Consider the following 27,221-nt stretch of genomic DNA (forward strand, 5'->3'; position numbering starts at 1 on the left):
GATCTTCTAAAGTCATGCTTTGCTCTAAAAAGCCACAAAAAGTGATTTTTTCTGACTCCCGATTTTTGACCTTCTCGTTCTTAAAGGGTTAAGCAATTTTCTTCTGAAAATAAATTGTATTACCTTTTAAAACTCTTCTGTGAGAACTTTTGAGTGATTTATGAATCGGTTGAAAATGATTGAGAACCGGTGAACGATAAATTGATGCAGAGGTGAGCAAGAACCGTTTGAAACCGAACAAACATCAAATGGAAATTGTAGGTCAATTGTCAAACCGCTACTTGGACAAACTTATTTTGACGTTTATTCGATTGCAAACGGTTCTTGCACGCCCCTGAATTCAGGTATATCTAGCATAAGTCACGAGTTCCAGCTCTTCGCAAAACCTAGGACACTTTGCTACATCTTTTTAGCATACTATAAAAACAACGAACAAAAGCAATTCCATTCACTGGCTCCTTCGAAAAATGCTCTACTAGCCCATTCCATTTTATTTCTTCTAAGGCCTAACATCGTAATATTATTATTACCGAAAAATATTATTACAAGGTGTTCTGTTTTGCTGTTTCTCTCGTAAATTCCTTCGATCACTGGGAGAAATCCGAAAAAGTTAAAATAACATTCTGGAAATATTTATTTTACCCTGCAGTATTGATCCGAAATCGGTGTAAAAATTATGTTTTTTTTAGGTTTCTAGGGGTTAAAGTTACTCTTTTTCATGTTAATTGTACCTTTAAAAAGGTGTAAAATTAACATGAAAAAATGTTGATATATTTTTACACCTAAAAATTGTTAAAGTTATGAGGAAAAAAAGATAATCGCATCCCCGTTTTTTTCTCAGTATTAAAATTTATCAAAAAATAGGTAGGCCACTTGTTGATTCAAGCAACAAATACTTTTAATGAACTTTTCTGATCACACGCGCCAAGAGGTAGATTACCATCAAAAAGCTTTCAACGGTGAGCTTTTTCACGAACATCTCCGGAAAGCTTTCAGTATTGTGACATATCAGTAATTTACCAAAACGCAAAATATTGTTTTTATCTCAAGTTTAGCTTTGTTTTTCTTGATATTTCCCATATTTCCACACAATGCTGAGTAATTTGAGGCATTAGAGTGTTGGTCATTTTTGCTGATTACCTATTCATTGAATTAAAATGTCTGCAGATGAGAGACAACGCCTTTTGGGGGCAGTTTCCCCCGCAATCCCAACATACGATGGCATTGACGATAATGTGTGTGATTTTTGTTGGGGAAATATATAGTAAAATTGGACTTACTGAGATTTTCTGATGATACTTCCAGGTTTCCCAGGGTGTTGACGACATGACCGGATTGACTTCGAATGAGCCGACAGGGCAAACTTATCGGAAACTCCCGCAATATGTTGCAGCTCTGTCAGCAGCCGGAGGTGCTCTGGCAGCCGGAACAGTCCTGGGATGGACATCTCCCACGCAAATTGCCCTAGTGGACCAGAAAGAATATGGCTTTGAAATTACCGGAGAGGAATTCTCATGGATTAGCTCAGCAATGACATTGGGAGCAGCAGCTGTTTGCATTCCAATTGGTTTGATGATCAATCTGATTGGTCGGAAGCCCACGATGCTTCTGCTCGTGCTGCCCTTCACCATTGGCTGGGCTCTCATCATCTGGGCCGTCAGTGTACCAATGATGCTTATTGGACGTATTCTTGTGGGTATCTCTGGAGGAGCTTTCTGTGTCACAGCTCCTATGTACACCGGAGAAATTGCTTCGAAGGAAATTCGTGGGATTCTGGGCAGTTTCTTCCAACTCATGATCACCATTGGTATCCTCTTTGTCTATGCTGTTGGTCATGGTGTCAATGTCTTCACACTGAGCATCATCTGTGCTGTCATTCCCATCATCTTTGGCGTCATCTTCGCCTTCATGCCAGAGTCTCCACTGTATCTCGTGACCAAAAACAAAATCTCCAAAGCCACGGATTCCATCAAATGGCTCCGTGGAGAGAAATACGATCATGCTTCTGAACTTGCGGATCTCCAGCAGCAAATGGAAGAAATCCGTGCCCAACCAGTCTCTCTGGCCGTAGCATTGCGCCGACGAGCTACGATAAGAGCTCTTGTCATCTCAATGGGACTCATGTTCTTCCAGCAAACCTGTGGCATCAATGCCGTAATTTTCTACACAACAAACATCTTCGAAGTAAGTACCATGCCTCTTATTTCTCAATACACTCTTCCCTGGAAGACTTTAAAAGCTACAGAAACCATAAAATCAATTGGAAAGACACTCACTTACAACACTTGGTGAAGGATTACAGTGTCTCGATTTGAGTACCTCTGCAGATGCTTTCTTATCTTTTTTTTCCTGCCCTCTTGTAAATATCCCTAAACATTTATCGCTCTCTGTGCTTCACAATTTTAAACCGTCTGAAAAAAAACAATATTGAAGGTATTTTAATTAAATTCTTTAATCAGAAAAAAGTTCCATTAATCACATTTAGAAAGGCTTTCAACCTTAGCATAAAACTTTCAACAAAATATCAATCGTAAATGATAACACTTTGTGATAGTAGCGATATTTATCAATTGAATTTACCCGATATAGCTTTGTAGTCTAATGCCATAACTTGCCTAAAGTTGCTTAATTAACTACAAAATTAGGTTTCTGTAACAGAGATCGGTTATTTTCCGAGCTCAGTTTCTAGTCCCAAATATTGCTCTATTCACTGAATATTTAATCAATTTTCTTGTGGTCTGAAGCTTTTTTGCAAAATAGATAAAATTTTAAAAATTTGAGCACTTTTACGCAAGAGTATATTAACAGCGAATTCTATGGTATTATACAGAGAAAAAATTAGATCACGTCCATATAATTTTAGGCCACGCCCCCTTACGGTAATTTCAATAATTTCTAAGAGATAGGGTCGGATGAACGTCTGTTCGACAGGGAACCCCTATTGACACTTGTCAAAATTTTGAAAATTATTGAATGTATATCTAGTAAAATATAAGTAATATAACGTTTTTTCCGTTATATACCTTTTACTATAAACAGGTATGTTCAAATGTCATATCCCAAATATTTAGTGCAGAGTAGGGTGTCAATAGGTGCTGACATGAGTTCTTAAAGTGTCAATAGACGTTCCTTTCACCCTAATACTAATAATGCCAGAACTACATTCCATGGAAGAACTAGGCCTTCCTGGAAGTAGGCTTACTAGACAAGCAATATTATTTTCACATATACAGGAATAGGATTATCAATCCCATGCCCTGTGGATCAATAGCAGTGAAGTTCACTGGATGCAATTCGAACTCCTTTAACGCCAGAAAAAATCCTGGTGACCTATAATTGATGCTGAGTGATATTACTTTCTTAGTCGCAAAATAGTAACTTAAATCATTCATTGTTCTAACTTATCCACTTCAGGTAATCATAAGAAAATCCGGTGGTGGCCAAAATCTCAAAAGAGAAAATCCTGAAATGCTAAAATCCCGCGTTGACCAAAATCTTGAAAAGCCAAAGTTCCGGATGAGCCAAAATTCCGAAAGCAATAATCCCGACACCCAAAATTTCAAAAGCTAAAATCACGAAAGCCAAAGTCCCGAAAGCCAAATTCCTGAAAGAGCCAAAATCTTGAAAATCAAAATCCTAAAAGTCAAAATTCTGGAAACCAAAATACCGAATGGTCAAAATCCTGAAAGGGACAAAATTATACGAAGGATAATATGTAGAATAATTTTTAAAACACTAAAAATTTCCTTCAAAATTACAAGTGAGCCAAAATCTCGAACGCCAAAACCCCGACAGCCAAAATTCCGAAAGCCAAAATCCCGAAACCAAAATCCCGAAAGTCAAAATTTTGTAAATCAAAATACAGTACGGTCAAAGGAGTTTGAGCCGAAAGCTTAGGGAAGAATCAATTTTTCTTAGCTGCCCCATCTCCCGACGCTTACCGGAATTTATAATACGTATACGGCCAAAATTCTGAAAGGAACAAATTTATAGGGAGGATAATGTGTAAAATAATTTCCCAAAAATGTTCCTTTCTCTCCATCAAGCGAGGGTGCCATCTTGGGAATAAACATGACATTTTTAAGAATTTGGGATTGTGAATTTCAGAATTTTGGCCTATTCGAGATTTTAATGTTTGGAATTTTTGGCTTTTCGGCATTTTGGCCTATTCGATATGTTGTCTTTTAAAGATTTTTACCGGGATCCAGGAAGATCCGGAAAATCACAATTTATACACGAAATTTGGGAGATGATTAATTTACGACTTTTACTGATCCAATACACTAAATGTTTAAAATTATGCGTTTTCTTACTGTGTAGTTTGTTACATTTTGCCTCAAAGGCTTAAAAAAAAGGTACACTTTAAAATTAAACGTCTTTATGGGAGAATAAGAATAACACTTTTTAAATGCTGATTTAAAGATTTAATGTTTAAATATATTTATATCAGTATTGAAGGGTTCAAATTCAATTGTTTTTTTTTAATGTGATTCAAATACACCCATAACGATTTTTAATTTTAACCCTTTAACGACGAGACAGTTTTCGCGGATCGAAAATCAGCAATAAAAATGAAAACGATAAACAAAATCAGTAAAAGGCCTTACATCTAACCTTAGAAAATCGAAAAGAGTCTGATTCGGTGTATTTTTTTCCTCTATGACCGATAGGGACAAAAATAGCCTAAAGGTTTAAGTGATTTTTCTGACAATACCAATGAAAAATATTTTTCGCTTTAATGAAAAATATTACGTATGAGTATTGTACTTTGAATTCCCAAAAGGTTTTTGCTTAAAAAAATTGGAAGTATAAAAAATAATTAAAATTAATTTTCATTATGAGAATTTAAAAATTCGTCATTTTTTAGCTTAAAAATTTACTATATAACAAATACATTTAGACTTTCAAAAAATATCCTAATTCCTTCAACCTTCTACTTTGCAAAAACGAACAAACATTAAGAAAAAATAACTTTACGTAGGCAGGAAAAATTATTTTCTTAATGGGACACCGGTGTTCCAATCGTCCTTAAAGGGTTAAAGTATAAAATTTCTTTATAAATTCAAGTTAAAATTTAACATTTCAAAATAATCCTGTTGAAGTGAAATGGTTTGACGCTTTCAAGTTTTATTTAATTTTAAAACTGACCATAAGGACATTACAAACCTTAAAGTACTGAAAATATTGAAGTGATTTTGTAATATACAAAGTGACATTATCCTTAATTTGGAATAAGTATTCTTTGGTTTTAACACTAAATATTTAACTTTAACTCTTTGAACTTTATTTCTCGGAATTGAGGAAGTAATGTCCAACGCACAATAACTTTTGTCTGTAAATATGATTTCAAAATTTCCCATGAGAATGAGCGAGATGACTAGATCTAGATGACTCACTCTCATTGAAATGTCAAAAACAAGTTTACTATACAAAAGTTGTTGTGCGTTGGGCATAAGCTTAACAATAATAAAGTGACCACGCCCCTCATGTAAAGCTCAGGGGGCGTGGTCTATTTCTTCACGAGCAGACCCCTTTGAACATTTACAAATATTTTGCGCACTACTTTTTTTTTTTGAAGAGTGTCTGCATTTGAAAAAAAGTTTATTGGCATATTTTGCGATTGGTTAAACTTCTCAAATCAAGCAAATATACTCGAAATAATTAAGCGATCTTCTTGCTGTCTATTAGGTGTGATTTCTTCTAATCACACTTATTGTAATCCTCGGATTTTCTCGAAGTGCTCAGATCGAGCTGAAATTCACAGGGTATATGTTTTGAACATCCCTGATGCCGAAAATCATAAGCCGCCATTTTCGGGTCCGGCTGCCGTCCGGCCGGCCGTCCGTAGTACGCAATATCTCTGGTTTGGAAAGAGATATCTTCATTTTTTTTTTTAAATATATCTACGTGCGCGTACGACGATTTCTGTGCCGTTTGTTTTTTGAAAAACCGGTTCTAAACCGGTTAAAAATCACGTTTTGTAGTTTATCTCGAAATCTAGGTAGGTCTATCTATGCGATTTTGATTTTTTTATGTTTATCTTGTAGTCCAGAAAATTTAGACCAATTAAAAAAAAATTAAGACATTCGTCGAACACTTCTCGAGATATTTCACTTTAAAGATTTTAATTTTAAGAAAATTTGCTTGGCGGGAAAAAAAGCGGGAGAACCGGCGTCGGACAAGCTATTCCCATATATATATAGCACTCTCTCACTCTCCCTTTCTCTCTCTCTCTCTACATAGTGAGCCTATATTCGAAGATTTGTAAGGTGATATATATACCATTCGCGATCTGCGATTTTTTTCGCGGATTTTCACGGGGCGCTTCTTTTCGCCTATTGTCGCGGGGCGCGTATTTTCCCGGATTTTCAAGGGATGTATATTTTTTTCGCGGACTTACGCGGGTCGCGAATTTTTTCGTGGATTTTCGTGGGACGCGAATTTTTTCGCGGATTTTCGCAGGCGCGCAATTTTTCGCGGATTTTCGCAAGTCGCGAATTTTTTCGTGGATTTTCGCGAGGCGCGTATTTTTCGTGGGTTATGAATATCTTCGCGGATTCTCATGGGTCGCTGTCGCTGACAGAGGTTTCAAACAGATGTAAAGTTGAGGCCTCTATCTCTCATAGTTACCGAGATAATCGACTTTAAAGATTTTCAGATACTTTCATGCATTTCTCATCCAATTTCCTTATTAATAACGATAATACGCTAGATATAGTTTAAGAATAATTAAACGAAATTTGCATTATTTATGTATAAATATCGTTCGAGTTTGCCATAATCAAAATTTGCAATGAAGGAATCGCACCTCTATAAGCTGATCTAGGCTTATCACTGGCTTTTTGTTAGTAAAAAATATTTATTTTTCCATTAGTTAAGGAAAATTTTCACCTTTTTCCGACGTTTTCGATCTTAAACTACTAAATTATTATTTTTACATCTGCCTGCATATAACTTTTCATTCTAGAAATTAGACAAAAAAAACAATCAAATGATAAGCATGCAAAAACAAGGCTCTACGATAAAAAACAAACTTATCTTTTTCTATGCGACACAAATGAATCATCACCAAGAAAAACTTTTACAGCAGAACATTTTGCATGAATTTTTTTGAGGGAAAGAGAAGAAAATACATTGAATTGATGCATGAAGATTTTCTTTTGATCAATTTGCTTAAAGCTGAAAGTGTGACTAACCCAGTTTGATAAGAAATTGCTCCATTTGACTAAACTTAGGGTTATGAAAAGGTGTGCGCAGGAGGATCCGGCTGCTTGGGATGAATGCGGAGGAGAAGCCAAAAAGAAAATATATTTGTACATAAAATGAAGGAGTTTGGAGGATAGATCCTGAATTGGATGAAGATTTGTGGAAAAATCCCTCAATGTCTTTGTGTCTCTTTGTCTCTATCTCTTCCTGTATAGGATGCCAACACGGGAATCGAGGCTGGAGTAGCCACAATAATTGTCGGTGTCATGCAAGTTGTGGCCACATTTTTGGCCACACTCATGGTAGATCGCCTGGGGCGCAGAGTGTTACTGATTGCCTCTGACTTTGCAATGGGAACATGTACCCTCCTGCTGGGGGTATACTTTTACCTCAAGTCACACGATGAGGCATCTGTTGCTAACCTCGGATGGCTCCCCATTGTCTCCCTCTGTATCTTCATTGTTATGTTCTCCATTGGTTTTGGTCCAGTGCCATTCATCATTATTGGCGAACTCTTCGCCTCGGACATCAAGGGTCTTGCTGCAGGACTTGCCATGACACTCAACTGGACACTTGCATTCATCATCACAAAAGCCTTTCCCAGTCTCCTGGATGCCATTGGATCTGGTCCGACATTCTGGATCTTCACTGCACTCTCCTATCTCGGAACAATATTTCTAGTATTCTGCCTGCCCGAGACCAAAGGAAAATCTCTCGCAGAAATTCAATGGCTTCTCGATGGACAACGCTCATCATCAGCCCAGTCAATTGTACCAGGACAAGAAGATACTCTCCCAGAAAAATAGAATTTTGAGTATCTCACTAACATCGAAATGCATTTCAACTTATTTTAGGAGTAAAACAACATCTGCTTAAATTGGGTTCATCTTCACAAAAACAAGAGGCTGCATTTTAATTTATAAAATAAGAAACATTGCTAATAATAGATACGTATTAATATTGTTAAAAAAAAATGTGTATATCAATTTTCTTCTCTTTCCCCCTTTCAATTATTATCGTTCTCTTATCAGTAATCCACGTTCCAAATCCTTGAAAATAGATTTATTAATATAGATAATTTGAACTGCAATTTAGTATCAATCAAACCAAGTTCAAGATTCCAAACTTGAACTTGATCTGAAAAAAAAAAACTTTCTTTACAATTCATCAATGGCCTTGACCTGAATTTTCGGTTTGTCTTACAAACTAACAATAAAGCTATTAATCATCCTCGTAACAGAAATTTGGAACGCTCTCCACGAAAATTGGGGTATGTTAAAAAAACAATGATAAGCTTTTTTGACCTTATGAGAGGTATGATTTTTTCATTGTCCATTTGGTTTGCAATTTATCCGCCATGTGTTGCTATATTGGCTATTGTGAATTTTTACACTAAGAAAAAACCTATAAAGTTAAAACAACTAACTCTATGGCAGAGTTGAATTAACTCAATGAATATCGATGTAATTATTGCTCTTTTTCTATGTAAAATTTCATCTCGACTGAAGTGTATGCTTAAGTATTTTCGTTTTAAGAATATACTTCTGTCAAGAAGATTTTCGTGTGACAAAGTTCATATGGAACATCAACTAGAAATATGCCTAACAGTGTTTCATGAAGACATGTTTGTGCATCATACGTGATATTTCGCTCGGAACATAGGGAACTTGAGGTCAAGACATTATTAATAAAAAAAAATGATAAAATAAAAAAAAACATAAAATTGCAAAACATATTCATTTTGGGATTTGAAAGAGTTATTTTAACTCTAAAAACGATTTTTTTAACTCTTGAAATGAGTTATTTTAACTTTTAAAACGAGTTAGTTTCAGTCTCAAAAAAAAGTTATTTAACCCTCTTTTGTCATGTAAATTTTAAGAAAAAAATTCAAACATCTCTTCCGAATATTACACCTAAATACAAGTAAAATCACCTCTAAAATATAGTTAATCGAAAATCACAACGAAAGAGTTAATTCAACATCGATTCGAGTAAGTTTTACTCCATTATTTTTCTGAGTGTAGTGTCTTAGTCTTGTACTAAGGGAAGGCTTTCAAGCTTCACACATACTCTAGCTTCGATCACTTCATATTTTTCCCATGTTCCTTAACGAATTTGACCCATGGAAATATATTTTAATAGGTAATATTAAGTCTCACATTTCCTGAAAAAAAATGTGAGATTTATTAAAGAAATTTGGGAAAAATATGAAATATTCGAAGCCAGAAAGTCTTCCCATACAATTCAAATACTAATTCTAGAAATTATAATATAAATAAAAATAAAGTTAACCCATTATCTGCGGAAAGAACGCTTTACAGAGAACCTGAGAGAATTTTCACTACCTTGCCTTGCATGCCGCATCATCACTGATCGGCATCGCTAGACTCTACCAGACCGAGTCAGGTTGAATTCTTATTTTTTTTTCTAAATTCTCTGATTTTTCTTTCTTTTTTTTATTTTCTATCCTTCTACTTTTCACTTAATCAAACCATGTAAGAGGGACGGACCCTATAGATATAGATTTAAATAAATAAATAAATGAAATAAATAAATTAAATAATTTTTAATGAACCCATTCTTATAAAAAATTATAGCTCTATAACTTTCTTAAGGACCATTTTGATTTATCTCGAAGGGTAGTGTGCTTTTCGAAACATTTTCTAAAAGTTGATTTGCTCAAGAAAACTCCCTTCACCGATTTAGAAAAACAGAAAAGATACACTGGAGACAATTGAGCCAAGTGCACGACACTCTGTGTAGAGGAGAGTAGAGAAGTTCATGAATGTATGACTTTCGAAAATATAAATTCTCGGATAATAGTGGGAATTGGGGCAGCTTTGAAACTTGGCCTTTTGTCCTGTTTAATTGAAATTTAGCCTTGTCTTAATGTAATTTAGCTTCACAATTGGTTTGTAGAGCTGAATTATATCATAGTTAAACACCAGTTTCATTTAAAAATAGGAGAAAAGAACTATATTAAAACTGCTCCAATACAAAGATGCCCCACTTCCCCCTACATTGGATATGTCCTGTATCTCTTTAAACAACTAATTTTCAAAAGAAACTACCTGGACTTAAGGCGTCTATACATGTATTTGAAATGAATTTATGGCGAATTATAGAAAAAAAACGTTGCACAAAGTTTTAAAATTTCAAAATGGATTTTTGGGAGAACTTTTGGAAAAGGTTTTGATCAACTTTTCTTAAAGAAAGCTATAATATATGTTTCTTAGAAGAACTGTTATGGAATCTCTCAAACTATCCACATTTGTCCAAAAAATCGGAACCAGTGCAGTAATATTTTTTTCTTTTTGGGAAAACTTAAAAGAAACTTTACAAAAAAAAATATTTTGAGACTCTCAAAAGCTTTTTCCATACAATTTTCGATCAATTTCCCAGCATTTTCTTCACTAAAAACTTTCTGCTTTTAGCAAGCTTTTGAAAATCGCAAGGCACATCAAGAAAAGCTCATCATTTAAAAATGATTTAGAGATGGTCGAAATATTTTCGTCTATACAAACAATTTGAATTTATAGTAAAAAATAAATTTTAAATATTTATAAAACGTGTAACTTTCTTTTGAAAGGAAGTTTCAAAAGAAGACTCAAACTACTTTTCATCCCTTTTCCTTAAACCGAAAATAAGCTAATATTCGTTTTTCGAATGACTAAGGAGAAAGTTATACAGCTATCTGAACCACTTCAACTAATCAAAATTGTAAATACAGACATTTTAACCCTTTAAGGACGAGAGGCTCAAAAGTCGGGGGCCACTAAAAATCACTTTTTCTGACTTTTTAGAGCAAAACTTAACTTTAGAAAGTTCATTTTTAGGTTTTTTTTTAAGTTCATTTTTGGGTCACCGGTGACCCAATCCTCCTTAAAGGGTTTAGTCTAAAGTACTCTTAATTTAAAATTATTTCTTTTGGGATAGTGGTCTTAATCTAAAAACGTAATTTGTCTGAAGTATTCGGATACCATGAGAACGTGTTTGTTCCTTTAAACTCTTCAAAATCGTCAAAATAAGCAAAGAAATGTATAAAAGCACAAAATTTCCTAAAAAAACAGTTCCTAAATGGTTCTTTAAAGATTTAAGGTCGTATAAAGAGTTGTATTATTTTTTGATTTTTCAATAAGTTCAAATTTACAGTAGACTCTCTCTCAATCGGGAATATGGGGCAAAATGTCATCCGGATTAGCGATTAAATTGAGTATCAAAGCCTTTGTAAATTCCTCAAAAAGTGCTCAATTATAAAGGATCACGATAAAATAGGAAGAACTACAGCATATTTGAGCAAATTAGCTTCATAATTAAACGAGAAAATTGTCAACAAAATTTGTCGCCCGATTGAAAAAGAGCCGATTGAGTGAGAGTCTACTGTATTAAGATTGGATTAAAAGTAGTTTCTTTTTGTGAGATTTTTTGTGAAAACTCTTGTTCTTTACGTTAAAAAAAATGTGTTTTTCTGGTTCAATCCTCCAAAATATTTTCCTTAAATCCTAGATACGCACTTGATATTAATGACCCAACTATCCTTAAAGGGTTTCCCGTTATAATTTCTTAATAGCCGAAAGTTACGATTTTCTGGGTGTAAAATTTCAAGGTACAAAACGAACCATGCAAAATAGCTGCAAAAACGAGATACCACTATACCGGAATAAGATTCAGAAAATATATATTTAATAATACATCAATGAGTGTGAAAAAATACCGAAAAGATTTCAAGTGATTTTTTTTTAAATCTAGTTTAATAGACTGTAGTGTAGGTGTGAAGTGTCACAATTTATCAATGTAAAAATAAAGTTAATTGTTAATTAGTTGTTTCCTATTCCTATACGGATTTTGCCGAAGACGACACACGCGAAGCCAGAAGAATTAATAAGAACTGTCAAGAAGTTAGACACAAGGCAAAACAAAAAAAAAAACACTTTTATTTCATAAAATAAGAAATATTTTACGGAATCTCATGAAGCTTTACTGCGTACAGATGAAGGATTCGTGATTTAAAAATGAGTGTCAGCTGCTGCAAGTTAGCGGCTCTTTTATTCACTGAATTACGGATGAAATATCCAAGCTCAGGGTACATATACCCGAACCCGACTTACTTTATTGAGGGTACGTGTTGCCCGCATGAAGTATACGAGGAAATTAAAAAGTTACGATAAAACTAAGTCACAGCCACTCACCTCGTTCTGTATACCGTGAAGCATCCCCTAGGCAAGATAGGACGAAGAGCAAGTTCACAACCAATAGTACGAAGTTTTCCTACTTCAAAATTTAGATTAATCGAAAGAAATTTATTGAATCACAAGATTACAGAAGCTACGATTGCGAAATAATCACTAACCGAATAAGTACATTCTAAGAATTGTGTCAAACGATCTTGACATTGTTTAGAATTCTTATCATGGACCTCTTAAATATAATAATAACACTCTTTTTCTGAGAATGTTTACAGATACATCATCCTCTTCAGCCACACCTTATCACAACCTTTCATTGTAAAATATGTCTAGCTCGATTTTTTGTTATCTAACTTAGAGGTCAAGAAAAGCCCCTTGAACATACTTCATTCCATATTAGATGCTTCTTAAAATTCATATCAATCACGATAAATAAACTAAGACGCCATTTATTTCAGGCTGCAAACACTGGCATCGAAGCGGGTATTGGAACAATCATAAGTGGTGCAATGGGGGTTCTCGGAACGGTTTTAGCTATCTTTGCGATTGATCGTTTTGGTCGTCGCGCTCTCCTTATCACATCAATGTCTGTGATGTGTATAACAATTTGCCTATTGGGTGCCTATTTTTACTTGGATGAGCATGATAATGCCCAAGGATTGGGATGGCTTCCCCTTGTTTGCCTCAGTTTCTACAATACAGCCTTTGCACTGGGAATAGCTCCGGTACCATGGCTGATGAATGGGGAATTATTTGCACCCGAAGTAAGGGCAACTGGCTCGGGAATGGCAACAATGACAAATTGGCTGTTGGCATCAGTCATCATAAAGACCTTTCCAAATCTACAAGATGCCTTAGGAACACCGGGAACCTTCTGGCTCTTTTCCGTTTTTGCATTTGCTGGTATTATATTCATTGTTCTAATTGTCCCAGAAACCAAAGGGAAATCTCTTGTTGAAATTCAAGAGATGCTGAAATAAATGTATCGATAAAGTATATTCTTATGTTGGCTATGTTCAGCCACTTCAACCGATTCAGCCCGTGTTTGGCGTCAGACTGTTCGATCTCTCACTATTAAAGTTCCAATGAACAAGGGGAAGATAAAAAGTCCCAAATTCAATTCATTTGATTGACATTCTTGTGTCAGATCTTCAAAATGATTAGATAGCTTCTTATGAAGAAAACTCGACTATCAATATTTCATTCCCCTTCTCACTCTTCTAACAGCCTTAGGACTTTCAAAAAATTTCCCATCTTCGAATTCGATCATTAAATGGTTCAAATTCAACTTAATCTCCAAAACCGTTTTTTTTTGCGATGGTGAACTTAGAATATCAGGCAAAACACTACTAAAAAATTGGGGGCGTAGATTAAAAAAAAATAACGAATACCTTCAGTGAGCACACTTAAGCTGAAAAAGTTACCGGTTTCAGCATATTTTTGCTGAATCGATTTGCAAAAATCTGCTGACCTGTCAGCAGTCACCGAACAAAAAGTGCAATCCAAATATATGGAAATGGCACTGCCTCGCGAATTTTCGTTTAAGTTTAGCAAAATTCAGCTGAAAATACTAATATTTTTAGCTGAATTGAAATCGGTTAGCATTTGGTGCTCGCTGGGATATCAAATCTTGGCTTTGTCAAACTCAGCTCACAACAGTGACTGTTTTTTTGGTCTTGACAAAGTTTCTTTTAATTTCAACATAATCTCAATCATATTTGAATACCGCCAATCTAAAAACAATCAAACATTGCCTCAATTGCAAATTTGTTTTTTCAAAATTCAAAAATTTTAAATTGATATTTAAATTGTGTAATGTTTTTTTTTATTTTAACTGCTAGAATTTTGTTGGCTAGTGGCTTTTACAAATTGTGAGAAAATTTCGTCAAAATGGAATAATTTGACGAAATTTATGTAGACATACACAAAATACTTCAAAATACTTCATTTTGATGAACATTTCTCACAATGTGTAGAGGCCTTAAAATTGTCTCCACATTGAACTTATTATCAAAATTATACTTCAAAAAACAATTTGACATCAATCGAAAAAGAATTTTTGAAGAAAAACACTTTAAATTGCTTCAATATGGATTTATATATTGAAGTAATTGACTACATACATTAAACAAATTTACTGAAAAAAAAATTTTACATATTTTGCAATTTGTAAGTGATCTAACATTAAAGAAAAATCAAATTTTGATGTAAATTTTTACATACTGTAGACAGCATAAAATGAATATTACCGTGGATGCGGGTTACTTTGTCCCCTGTTATTTGTAAACTTTTCTTTAATTCTAGTTTATCACGTATTTATGGTCTTCACCGCTCCGGTCTACTATGTCAAATTATATAGGGATATTATTAATTACCAAATAGGGTACAAAGATCCGCAAACGGATATTTCAGTAATAGTCAATGTAATGCAAGCATTGGTATTTTGTTGAAGATCGACTGTTCGGAATATATCTATGATCCGGTTTAAGTTAATCGATTGCTTGGATACAAAGGCTCAAAATTGAAGATTTGAAATAACAATATCTTCCACACAGAAAAAAAATATTTTGTAAAAATGTTCATAAATGTTTGTGAATTCCTATGGGGGAGTTACGAAATGCTCGTGAACCGTATAACCCCTAAACAAGTTCGTAAAAGTTTGTACTTTTTTCACAAACATTGTTTGTAACATGGTCATTTGACGAACATTTTTCGTACTCTTACAAATATTTGTTCGTAAATGTTCGTAAACAAACAAAAAATGTCCGTAAAAATTTGTCATTTGTTCGTAAATGTTTGTTTTCCTGTCGAACATTTTATGAACATTTACAAACAAATGACAAAATTTTACGAACATTTTTTTGTGTGTTTACGAACATTTACCAACAAATGTTCGTAAAAGTAAAAAAAATGCTCGTCAAGTGACAATGTTACGAACAATGTTTGTAAAAAAAAAGTACAATCTTTTTCGAACATGTTTGTGGGTTATACGATTCACGAGTATTTCGTAACTCCCCCATAGGAATTCACAAAAAACATTTACGAACATTTTTACAAAATATTTTTTTCTGTGCAGGTGTTTAATTTTGATTACCTGGGGCTTAAGTTAAAAGTCTCAATAAGCACTAAAAATCATTGGGGTTTACATTTTATAAATTTACTAATTGTTCTTGTACTATTTTACAAAATTAAACAAAAGGTTATTTTTTTTATTCTTCATAGAGAAACAATGTTACTTCAGATTCGCAAATAACATGTTTTTATTAGTTAATAGTTTTGAATTCATCAGCGTTTCAAAATTTTCAACTTTGAACCCCTGTGTCTAGGCAATGTCTTAACCTAGGTCGGATAATGCATTATATTCTGAAAAGAATGAAAAGGTTTTTACATCAGTCACAACATACTAAAATTTCAGTCCGATCGGAAGAATTTTTGGTTTTCAAAGTTATTCAAAATAGCGGACAGAAATGTTGAATCAAGATGGCATCCACGCAATATTTTAAATCTTGAACATCTTACCCTTGTGTCACAAATTACACACATATATAGGCTAACTCTTGAGAACACTCAACTCGAAAAATTTGGCGGTAAAAGATCGGTGCAAAAAACTATCATTCAAAGAGGATTTACAATCAGGGATTAGCGTTTTTTATGTAAATGTCTACACTCAGAAAAATAAACGACTAAAACTTACTCGAATCGATGTTAAATTAACTCTTTTTCGTTGTGATTTTCGATTAACTATATTTTAGAGTTGATTTTACTTGTATTTAAGTGTAATATTCAGAAGAGCTGTTTCAACTTTTTTCTTCTAAATTTACATGAAAAAGAGTGAAAATAACTCGTTTTAAGAGTTAAAATAACTTGTATTAAGACTTAAATAATTCTTTTTTAGAATAAAAATAACTCTTTCAAATCTGAAAATGAAAAGATTTTGCAATTTTATGTTTTTTATGTTATCATTTCCCTTATTATTTTTTTCTTGATCTTAAGTTCCCCATATTCTGAGATATCACATATAATGCACTGCACATGTCTTCAGGAAACACTGTTAGGAATATTTCCAATTGATGTTCCATATGAACTTTGTCACACGAAAATGTTCTCGACTGAAGTATATTCCTAAAATAAAAAAACTTAAGAATATACTTCAGTCGAGATGAAATTTTACATCGAAAAAAAAGTAATAATTACATCGATGTCCGACGAGATAATTCAAGTCGCACGTAGAGTAGTTTTAACTTTGTTTACTAAAATTTACAACGAAAAAAAGTAACATTTACATTGATATTCTTCGAGTTAATTCAACTCGGCCATAGAGTTGTTTCAACTCTACAGATTTTTTCTTAGTGTAAAAAATGTTCACACTTTGATTTCTGGAAAATTTCTTAAAATAAAAATCAATACCACTTTTCTCATTCGGAGAAGAGCCCTCTGACCTTTCCATAAATCCAATCTTGATGGATTTTAATATTTTACGACATTACGTATCATCACTCTCGATGTTTTTTCATCCAATTGACATTTCCAAAAGTACCAAAAACACCTGGCACAAATCTTTGTAAATTTTATTAGACCTCGTGAATTTAGAAGCTCAACTTGATCGATCGATATTAATTCTCATTTTTCGGGCTGATCCCTAAGCCGATTGCTGTGTTTATTTTGGGCTTTAGATGTGAACACCTTCTTCATTGTCTTTTATAAGAAATGGTTGATTAAAGGGGGACAAAGTCACTCGCATTTTATCTCAAAAGGCAAGCCTTTTTTCTTTAATTTTTTTATCCTTCTATCAGGTAAGACCGTCTCCAGACGATCATTCTATAAATCGTATTTACTGCGATAATATTAATTATTCCAAGTTAAAGTGTCTACAGTGTCCTCAGGTATAGTCTTACTGACATATTTTCTGAAGCTAGCTCATTTTGACCTTTCGCTTGGTTACCATCTTCATTTTTATGTGACAGGTCAGAGAAAAAACAACAAAATTTCGTTCGCCACATTTTTCGATTTCAAGTGCAAAAAATTCGTTTTACTTTAATCTAACTGCAGTAAGAACTTTATTTCCTGAAAGATATCTTATTCTAGTTTGTATATTTCAATTGATAAATGTGAAAAAACTAAAAGCATGAGTTTTAGAAGAAAAAAAGGAAGACCGCTTGTGGACGATATTACCGGATCAGATGTAAAATTTTCAAAAATTACCGATCTTTTTATTTAATTGTTTTGGTTGTTCTGGTAAAATATATTATTGTTTTGCAACATATTAATCATGGAAAACAATTGAAATGGCACGAAGACTGCCCTTAATGAGTAAAACGATCAATTTCTGCGTATTAAGCAAAATTTATAAAAAAAAGCAGACTTCAACAGTGATGATAAATTCCGTAATTTCCGACAATTATTGCCCCAGATCATGAAATAAGGCCAGAAAATGAGTAATGTATTTTAAGGTACCTTCGAAATATACAAGAAAAAGACGTTTTCATACCTGATCCATGACCTATTCGTTAAAAATCAGTCTCATTGACACACCTTCAGCTTCATTAACGTCTAATTCTAAAAATTCTAAACGTTTTTTTTCATAAAAATTATTTTTTTAGCATATAGAATATTCATCCATAAAAAACGTTCAAAATTTGTTTATTTTATCTATTTGTTCACTATTTTTCGATAAAAATATTTCAGTCTTTTGATGCCTTATGGTCTCTACACACACTAAAAAAAATTTATGTCCATATTGAGGCAAATTCCATACGCTTGTGTAGGAAAAACTGTTCAATATGGACATAAATTTCTCTAGTGTGTAGAGGCCATTAAACAGAAGAGACCGTCTCCAAGCGGTCTTTACCTTTTCTCACTTGGCGCTCAAACGAAAAGAGATATTGAGGAACGGATGGTTTTTTTGAGTTCATTGGACCATTAATTACCTTAAACAAAATTATTTAACTACTTTTTTTTTGCATATTAAAGAAAATACTGTTAGAGCGTTAACATAGTACAATGTTACTATAAAATAATTCCCAGCCCGAAATCCATTCATCAACAACTGAACAAAAATAAATCACCCATTCACCTCACTCCTTTCACTCTTACTATACGTTTTTATAAAGGTATAAAATAGCAAAAAAAAAGGACAAAGAAAGTCAAACCGGTAATCATTTCATAACCATTTCCTTACGCTTTTATTTACGAAGATCGTATTAAACATATTAAAATGGCCTATGCCATTTTAATTAAAATTTTCTATTTAATGAGTTGTTTTTGCAAATTATTAAAAAAAAATTATCATATTTCTCAACCCTTAAAATCTTTGTATTTCAGGCTGCCAATACGGGAATAGAAGCCGGAGTGGCAACAATTATCGTGGGAGTTATGCAAGTTGTAGCCACATTTATTTCAACAACTGTTGTAGATCGTCTTGGACGTCGAATTCTCTTGATTTCCTCAATATCCGTCATGTCAATCTGTACGATCCTCTTAGGTGTCTACTTCTTCCTCAAAGATCAGGATGCAGCGAAAGTTTCTAATCTTGGATGGTTGCCAATTGTTTCACTTTGCATCTTTATCATCATGTTCTCTTTTGGATTTGGTCCCGTTCCATGGCTCATGATGGGCGAATTGTTTGCATCAGACGTTAAAGGATTTGCTGGACCAATGGCAGGTACAACTAACTGGATCTTGGCCTTTGTCATCACAAAAACCTTCCCCAATTTGGTTGATGCCATGGGAACTGGTGAAACTTTCTGGCTCTTTTCTGGACTCTCAATACTTGGACTGATCTTTGTCTTTTTCATCGTGCCAGAAACCAAAGGAAAATCCTTATCGGAAATTCAGGATCTTCTCAATCGATCCGGTCAAGTGACACATACCGAATCTGCCACAACTGTGAGCAACTTGAGTGAGTCTGAACTGAAGAATTGATCACTACAATCGTCATTCTTCACTTCTCTGTGCAATATACCCCTGTTATTTTCTGTGAATGCTTCTGTCGTCAGCCAAATATCTGACACTTAATTCCAATTTGTAGACTAAATATGAGATCATTTTCTTTCACCAGTAAAAAAAAACCAAGCAAGACAACTAATGAAAGGAAATTATTGTGTAAGATACCAAAGAAAGACTCCTATTTAGTGGACATAATTTGCCGTTTGAATAAGATTCAAAGTGACTTATTTAGCTAAGAAATTCACACAAAAAAAATATTTTGTGTATTTGCTGAACGAACAGTTTGTAAAATCATTTTGTTAAGAATTTAATATGTTAAAGAAAAAAAATATTATGTAATGAGTCTAAAGTCAATGCAAATGATATTGTTTTAGCTTTATGGTTGGGCTTTAGCAAAGAAAAGAAACTGTAATAAGATTGAGGGAAATTCCGAGATATTGTTTTTTTTTTCCTTGTATACAAGGAAGAAACAAATCCCTAAATTGTTGATAAGTATTACAAAATAAATGTTAAAAAAAAGAAAAAAAATATTGACCACCTTTAACAATGGTATTCTACCAAAAAAAGAAACAAATAAAAATGAGTATAAAAGAAAACAAACTTCAAAAACTTTTTTTTTTAAACATTATTTGTTCAAAAACATTTTAAAAAAATGTTACATAACAGGTAACTCCATGTACTATATTATGAAATTCATAAAATTGCTTTTGCACACAGAGAGAAATTCTAAAAAGTTAAAATAACATTCCGGAAATGTTAATTTTCCCCTGCATTATTGATCCGAAATCGGTGTAAATATTATGCTTTTTAGGTGTATTATGGGTTAAAGTTACCCTTTTTCATGTTAATTTTACACTTAAAAAGGTGTAAAATTAACATTAAAAAGTGTTGATATATTTTTACACCTAAAAAGTGTTAAAGTAACGAAGAAAAAAAGTTAATCGCATCCTTTTTTCTCAGTGAATCAATTTTCCTACTCATTACCGGTCCAAACTTGATAAGATTCAAAGACCTTTCAAATAAATCCAAATTTTTTTCAAAGCTTTTAATAAATACTAGTACTTAATACTGTTATTTGAGCATAATAAGAGATTTTCTGCGATCGATAATCTCAAATTCTGATGTATGGAATATCGATAACCTCCTTTTTTCTCTCAGTGTATGAAAAAATACTCGTAAACAATCTTGCAAAATAAGTTGATCTTGCTAAATCTTGTTATTTCCAACAAGATATCTTGTTTCAATAAAATACACGAAATGATAAAATAAGACTTTGAAGACAATTTCAGACCGAATAATCGACTCATTTTTTGGGATAAGAACAAGATTTTGGTAATGCAAAGGGTTTCGGAATTATGCATATTTCTAGGACCGAAGAAAACCACGCGAAATGGCTTTATCTTTATGCAGACAGAAAATTTGCGGACCCGCAGGACATTTTTTCTTTCGAATAACTGACAAACACGCCGAACTTAATATGCAAAATATTATTGGTACTATTTTCTCAGGCTATTTTCAGCGTCAACTGTTCACAAGGGATGTTTTTCAAATTTATAACCTCAATAAATTTGGATACATTTAGGTGTACCTCAATAATAATGATTTCACAAGTTATCTCCCCAATGGTTTGATGCATTTGTCTGTTTGCACAATCCCAATATATGTATAATCCCGATATACATTATCCAGCGACCCTCTGTACTTTTACAAGATTTTACAAGAATCCCTATGGCGATCGGTGTAGCCACACATCTTGTTACTCTTCTATGTGAAACAACAAGATTTCACAAGATTTTTAAAGCAAGTTCTTTCCGAGTTATCTCCTTATGACATCTACAGATTGTGCGACATTTTCGCCAAAATGGAGTATTTTGATGAGATTTATGTACTCATTAAGCAAACACTTTACTTCAAAATGGCCTATTTTGACGAAAATTTCCAACCATCAATGTTTAAAGATGATTATGCAAGATTTTTTTAAAAGACTTTGTACTCCTTTTGTGGTGCTATTTCGATCAAAAATGAAAAAGAGAATCCTCGCCCCTGAACATTTTTTTAGCACTTTACTGTTCTCAAGTGCTTCTACATTATCGACTTTTCTTTGTGTTGCTTACTATCTCGACTGATTTCCTTTCCCCAGTCCTCGTCGTGTTCCAAAACACAAAACAGTTGTGACAGGAACCAATATAAAAAAAAAGTTGATTATACAGAAGCACTTGAAAACAGTAAAGTGCTAAAAAAAAGAAATGTTCAGAAGAAATTTACTAAAAGAACCGGAATTCGTCGGGGGAATGGAGTCACTCTTGAGAAAAGCTCTGGCCAAAGCAGAATAAGTTGAGAAAATTTTAAATTTGTGCCAAATTTTTTAAAAGAAAAATTGAATTGTTTTTGTTAGTAGAGTGCCCCCACATCCTCTGTTATGCCCTGTACCTTCCCTAGACAGATTGAGAGACAAAACTCTGGAAGTTCCTAATAGATTCGACCACTGATGAAGGCTTGGAGACCGAGCCGAAAGCTTTTGTCGTTTTTTCCAAGAGTGACTCCATTCCCCCGACGAATTCCGGTTCCCTTCTAGTAAATTTCCCTAACGTCAATACAATTCAGGAATACAATTCAGTACAATTCACTGAATACAATACAATTTTTCAATACAATTCAGGAGAAAAATTTCCCCTTTTTATTTTTTATTGGAATAGAATCAAATTCATTTTAACAGTAATTTTCAAAACACTTTACCTTAGAGAGGTGGTTTATTTTATGAAATTCATAAAGCTGGTCAAAAGGAATTTAATAAAAAAAGGAAAAAGGCACCACTTATATACGTATTTTGTAAAATAAAATAATTCATATATAAAACAAATCATATCTCTAAAACTTAAAATTCCATATCTTAGATGTTGCATTAATCACGAGTTTACACAACTCTGCGACTCCATTCTGTAAATAACACCTTTCAGATGTCTTAGTTCAACCTAACGCTAAGTGGAAACAGAATACCATTAAATGGGATGATCGAAACGTGGCTATTTTTAGAAAACTGTCACTTGAAATACTCGGAAATATTCCCATGTTTTTATTCTTTTCGGATTGAAAAAAAACAGTTTGTACGTTTGTACTGTACCAAAAATGTAGTCTCAACTGAATTGGAATTAAAAAAAAAAAACAAAACGTGAAATTATCTTCCACATACGTTTATCAATTAGTGATTAAATAGACTGACTGATAATAAAGGTCATTATTAGAATCACAAAACAGTAACGTCATATCTAAATTAGAAATTTATTACGCTAAACCATTGACATCCAGTTAATTAAAATAATAATTAAAAATAAAATTGATTCAGTTGCCATTAAAGATTAAAGCGACAGTGAGCAATGGGTGGAAGCATTGGTTCATTACCTTTCAGATCCTGTGGTATTTATTACGTTTGGATAAAATTGTGGTCGTCTTATAATAACACTGTGCAACAATTTTGAACTTTTTTTTTGTCCCTGGGTTCTCATGCTATTTTTTCTATTGCTAGGGTCAAATGATTTACGGAAATGCTTATCATTTTGATTTCATTTGGATTTTGCGCCTGGAATCTAGGCAAAACGCTTTTTGCCGTTTTTGATACTTGGGTTGCTATATCTCCGATTCTGCTGAACCGATTTATTTCTTACTTTGGAACAATTTGTTATCCTTTACATGCTCGATAAATCCTCTGAACAGATGAAGTTCGTACAACTGACACCAGGGGCGCTGTAGCCTCAAATATGTCAGAAAACATGGGAAAATCGAACTTTTTAGCAACTTTGATCCAAAATATCTCGAAAACTAGGACTGTCCCTAACAATCTGTTTTGTGGTTTTGATAGAGAATTTAATCACCTACATTTTCGTCCATATACAACTTTTCTCTCAGATTATTTTTTAACCTCGATATTGAGGTTCAAACGAAAAACGAGCACTCAGCCAACTAAATACCTAAATACCAGGCGCAAAATCCAAATGAAATCAAAATGATAAGTATTTTCGTAAATCATTTGACCCTAGCAATAGAAAAAATAGCATGAGAACCCAGGGACAAAATCATCGTTGCACAGTGTAATTCAATCAAGATATACAGAACATAATCTTTCTTCCAGTGCCTATTTTCACTGAGAAAAAAAAAACGGCGGTGCGATTAACTTTCTTTCCTCATAACTTTAACACTTTTTAGGTGTAAAAATATATCAACATTTTTTTAATGTTAATTTTACACCTTTCTAAGGGTAAAATTACCATGAAAAAGGTAAATTTAACCCTTAATACACTTAAAAAGCATAATATTTACACCGATTTCGGATCAATACTGCAAGGTAAAATAAACATTTCCAGAATGTTATTTTAACTTTTTCGGATTTCTCTCAGTGTTGATATTTTTTTTCTGGGACCACGAGTAGTCCATAAAGCTTATGTGAAATCTGTTAGAAGGTTGCACAAGGGCATAAAATAAACTTCTCGACTTTCTTTTTTTATAAGCCAAATATTTACTTATTTTATCTTCATACTTCCCGAAAAATAGCTGACAGATATCTATTTTACTCTCAGGCCAAATTGATAGAGCTACTTTACTGACTATTCAATTTTTCTTATGAGGGGGATACCGTCTGTTCAATATGGCAAATAAAAGTATAATTGAGGATGGGTAGTTTCACGCATTCATTACTTTCGAAAATATAAATTTTTAGAATGATAAATAAATTATTATTTAAGAATTGTGTATATTTTCAGATGCTCAAATTCCAAGAAAAAACTAATAGTTAGTTTGAATATAAAGTGCTTTGCAAAACTATTAGAACACCTACAAATTCTTCAGCTCCACTAAACAAAGAAATTTCTAATCAGTCCTTATATTTTTTTTATTTAGATTAAAATCCAAAAACTTGATTATATATTGCCTTGATTATATATTATTCATTGCCTGATAGAATGAAGGTTTCAACTTTAACACGTAATGCGTTCCTTAAGAACTTATCGGTACTTCTCTGGAAAGAGTTTGAAGCACTTAGGGGGAGGCTTTGATCGTTCGCACATACGCTACCTTCAGACACTTCATATTTCTCCCATATTCCTTTATGAATCTCACATATGGCTATATATTGTAATAGCTAACCTTAAATCCCATCTTTCCTGAAAAAATTGAGAGTCTAATCCTTTTTTCCTAGTTTCAGGAAGCAAAAAATAAAAACAGGTCCAAAACTGTAATTTTGCTGTGCAATATTTCATACGATTGTGCAGAATTAATATCACTTTTCTGAAAAACTACTATCACAGAGGGTAGAGGGGTTATTAGGAATCAGATTTATGTAAAAATCTTTTAGGCTGAACAGGCACTTTTTGTGGGTGGAACAAAATTCACAAACTTGACTCAGATTCATCGATCGCACATAGAAGACATGGCTTCTCTCACATTTTCCAAGAAACTTCATTTTAGATGCGATCCCTCATATTCACATCTATTGTAATCTACCGATTTGATCCACCACTAGAAAGGAAAACTTAAAAATCGTAAAGTTGATAAACAAGAAGTAATTTAACTCAAATAGGCTGCAGTTAAGTAATTATTAAGCAATTTTGCATTTCTTTGATATAAAAATATTTTTCAAGCTTGCACAAACTGAATGTGCAATGAAAGAATCACATCTGCAATAAGCTCATACAGTTTACAACTGGTTTTTGACAATCTTTGACATAACCTCACTATTGTGTTGTTTTGCATGACAAAGAAAAGAAATTGTCCGTAAGAAGATGTTTTGTGAAAATTTTAGCTTGTTGACCTGCTGAAGCTCAATATCTGTGCTAAATCCCGATTCCTGCAGCTGCAGGAACAGAGAAATCTTCAATGATGCGCATTCAAACGTTTTTGTGCATATCCGGCTCCGTGGAGGAATGGTGGAATCTTGTGTGGTCTTCTCGCTTGCAGAGTTTTAGTCAATTTTTAGCTTTAAAAACTTATTGATTCGTGTAAATTTGGTGATATTTGGACTTTTCAAGAAAGTATTCATCAGATTTAACCGTTTCCGGAGTGAAATTCTCGTAGAATCAAGCAAAAAAATGGTTTTTAATGTCAATAAAACATCTCTCAGAAAAGTTCCAAAAAAGTGATATTAAAATGTTTTATTCCTTATAAAAATGGTTTAATCAAGTAGATTAGAGTTCCCTTTAAACAATGATGTGCAACTTTTAGTGTCCGGTGCAAAATTTACGGTGAAAATGGGGTGTTCAATGATGGCGTGAATCGTGTGCGATAATAGAAACTTGATTCATCTATCGGACAAATCGCCATTAAATTTTCATTTTCCTCTGGAGGAAAATCTAAGGATTTCCTGGGATTTTGTTTGGTGGGATTATGAACCTTATAAGTAAGACATTTTTTGGCATAGTTGGAGAATCCATACGGTTTGCATGGTAGTCAGAAAAAATCACTGAACTTGAACATCATTTTTGTGTGCGAAAGTTCAAAGCCTCCCCCTACGTCTACCTGTTTCTGCTGTGCAGCAGTAAGTTCCGTGCCTACTGATCGCGCGATAAATTGGTTCCGATGTGCTCTTACAGTTTGAATAATCTCTATTGACCTGTTCTTTTTGATTTGCCCTTTACTAATGTTTTTAGTTTTTGGTTGGCGACTTCTCCAATGGTGGGATCTCTTTGGGGCCTTCAGCCTTTTCTCTGCCCAGCCACTTTGTAAAGGGTTGTCACATGCACATTCTGAATTCTACTTATTTTTTGCTTTAAATTATTTACTACTTTTAGCTCGTACATATTTCTTGTGAGCTGCTGTAAGAGTGTCCCCGGTTCTGATTTTTTCGGTGATTTTCTGGCGCGGTCCTGCTTTTGCCGCCGAATTGGCTATGCTTTTATTTTTATTTTGATTTTTCTTTAGTTTTTTCCTACTTCGTATTTTTCCGTTTTTGCTCTTTTTGCTTCTTTTGCAAAGAAACTCTTCTCAAGTTCTCTCACACTCTCGATCTCGTCCCCTCTCTGACTTTTTTCAGTTGTCTCTCTCTCCACCCAACTTAATTACCTTGAAATTCTAATATTTTGCTATTGCAAGTAAAACAATTTGATGGTTCTCAATCTCGAACTCAGAAACGGCGAAATGAGCCACTTTGTGAGCCCGTTGTTTCTTAGCCCATCTGTCTCATCTGCCCTGCCTGTGACTCCCTTCCCTATCCCAGTAAGTGAGATTTTGCACATAATTTTAAATTGAATTTTGTAAATTAACTATTTTGTACTAAATTTTGGCTTATACGGTCTGTGAACCAAGGTTTCTGCCGTTTACTTGGGGAGACCGGTTGTGAAGTCGGTCGGCAGCCGCAATTTGAGATATGATGATGGAATAAACATATTATTATTATTATTATTATATGTAGAATGGAAATTTCGAAGGACTTTATTACGAATATTATTGAATTTTCGTGAATTGGACTATTTTCTCTTTTTCAAAACTATAAGAACACCATTCGAAACCAAAAAAAAAAAACAGTTCTTTGTCAATGCACCATTCTTTCTGATGACTTCAAAAATGCGTGTTGGCATACTTTGGATAAGGTTGGTGATGGTCTCCTGTTCAATTTCCTGCTAGGCCTTGATAATAGCGGCTTTTAGTTCAGACAGGTTATTGTACGCCAAGTTTTCATAATTAGGATGATAAACTCGGCGAACAAAGAGTCCCTACAGGTTTTCAATAGGGTTCAAGTTTAGTGCCAATTCAGACTAAATTTCTGCGCTCACATGGATTCTCGCATTGTTGGAATATTAAATTTTCACGACGATCTGGGAAAAGAAATGGCACCAATCGACTTCTAAGGACACCTATTATAATCTCTGCTGTTCATCCTATGAGATGTGAATCTCAGTT

General features: G+C 33.6%; 1 protein-coding gene across 3 annotated transcripts; it reads left to right on the forward strand.

The window, feature by feature from the left end:
• The first annotated feature begins 974 nt into the window (after positions 1-974).
• On the forward strand, positions 975-19,937 carry LOC129803514 (facilitated trehalose transporter Tret1-2 homolog). 3 transcript variants are annotated; one of them, XM_055850127.1, is made up of 3 exons: positions 975-1,235; positions 1,306-2,184; positions 12,851-13,386. In XM_055850127.1, the coding sequence occupies exons 1-3, from the start codon at positions 1,158-1,160 to the stop codon at positions 13,370-13,372; spliced, it is 1,479 nt and encodes a 492-aa protein (XP_055706102.1). In that variant the 5' UTR covers positions 975-1,157; the 3' UTR covers positions 13,373-13,386. The 3 variants fall into 3 exon arrangements, with proteins under 3 accessions (XP_055706102.1, XP_055706100.1, XP_055706099.1); XM_055850125.1 differs by lacking the exon at positions 12,851-13,386 and adding an exon at positions 7,422-9,924 and having other exon boundaries at positions 976-1,235; XM_055850124.1 differs by lacking the exon at positions 12,851-13,386 and adding an exon at positions 18,714-19,937 and having other exon boundaries at positions 977-1,235.
• The last annotated feature ends 7,284 nt before the right edge of the window (positions 19,938-27,221 follow it).

This window comes from Phlebotomus papatasi, chromosome 2 (assembly GCF_024763615.1).
Source record: "Phlebotomus papatasi isolate M1 chromosome 2, Ppap_2.1, whole genome shotgun sequence".
In the NCBI taxonomy this organism is placed as follows: Eukaryota; Metazoa; Arthropoda; class Insecta; order Diptera; family Psychodidae; genus Phlebotomus; species Phlebotomus papatasi.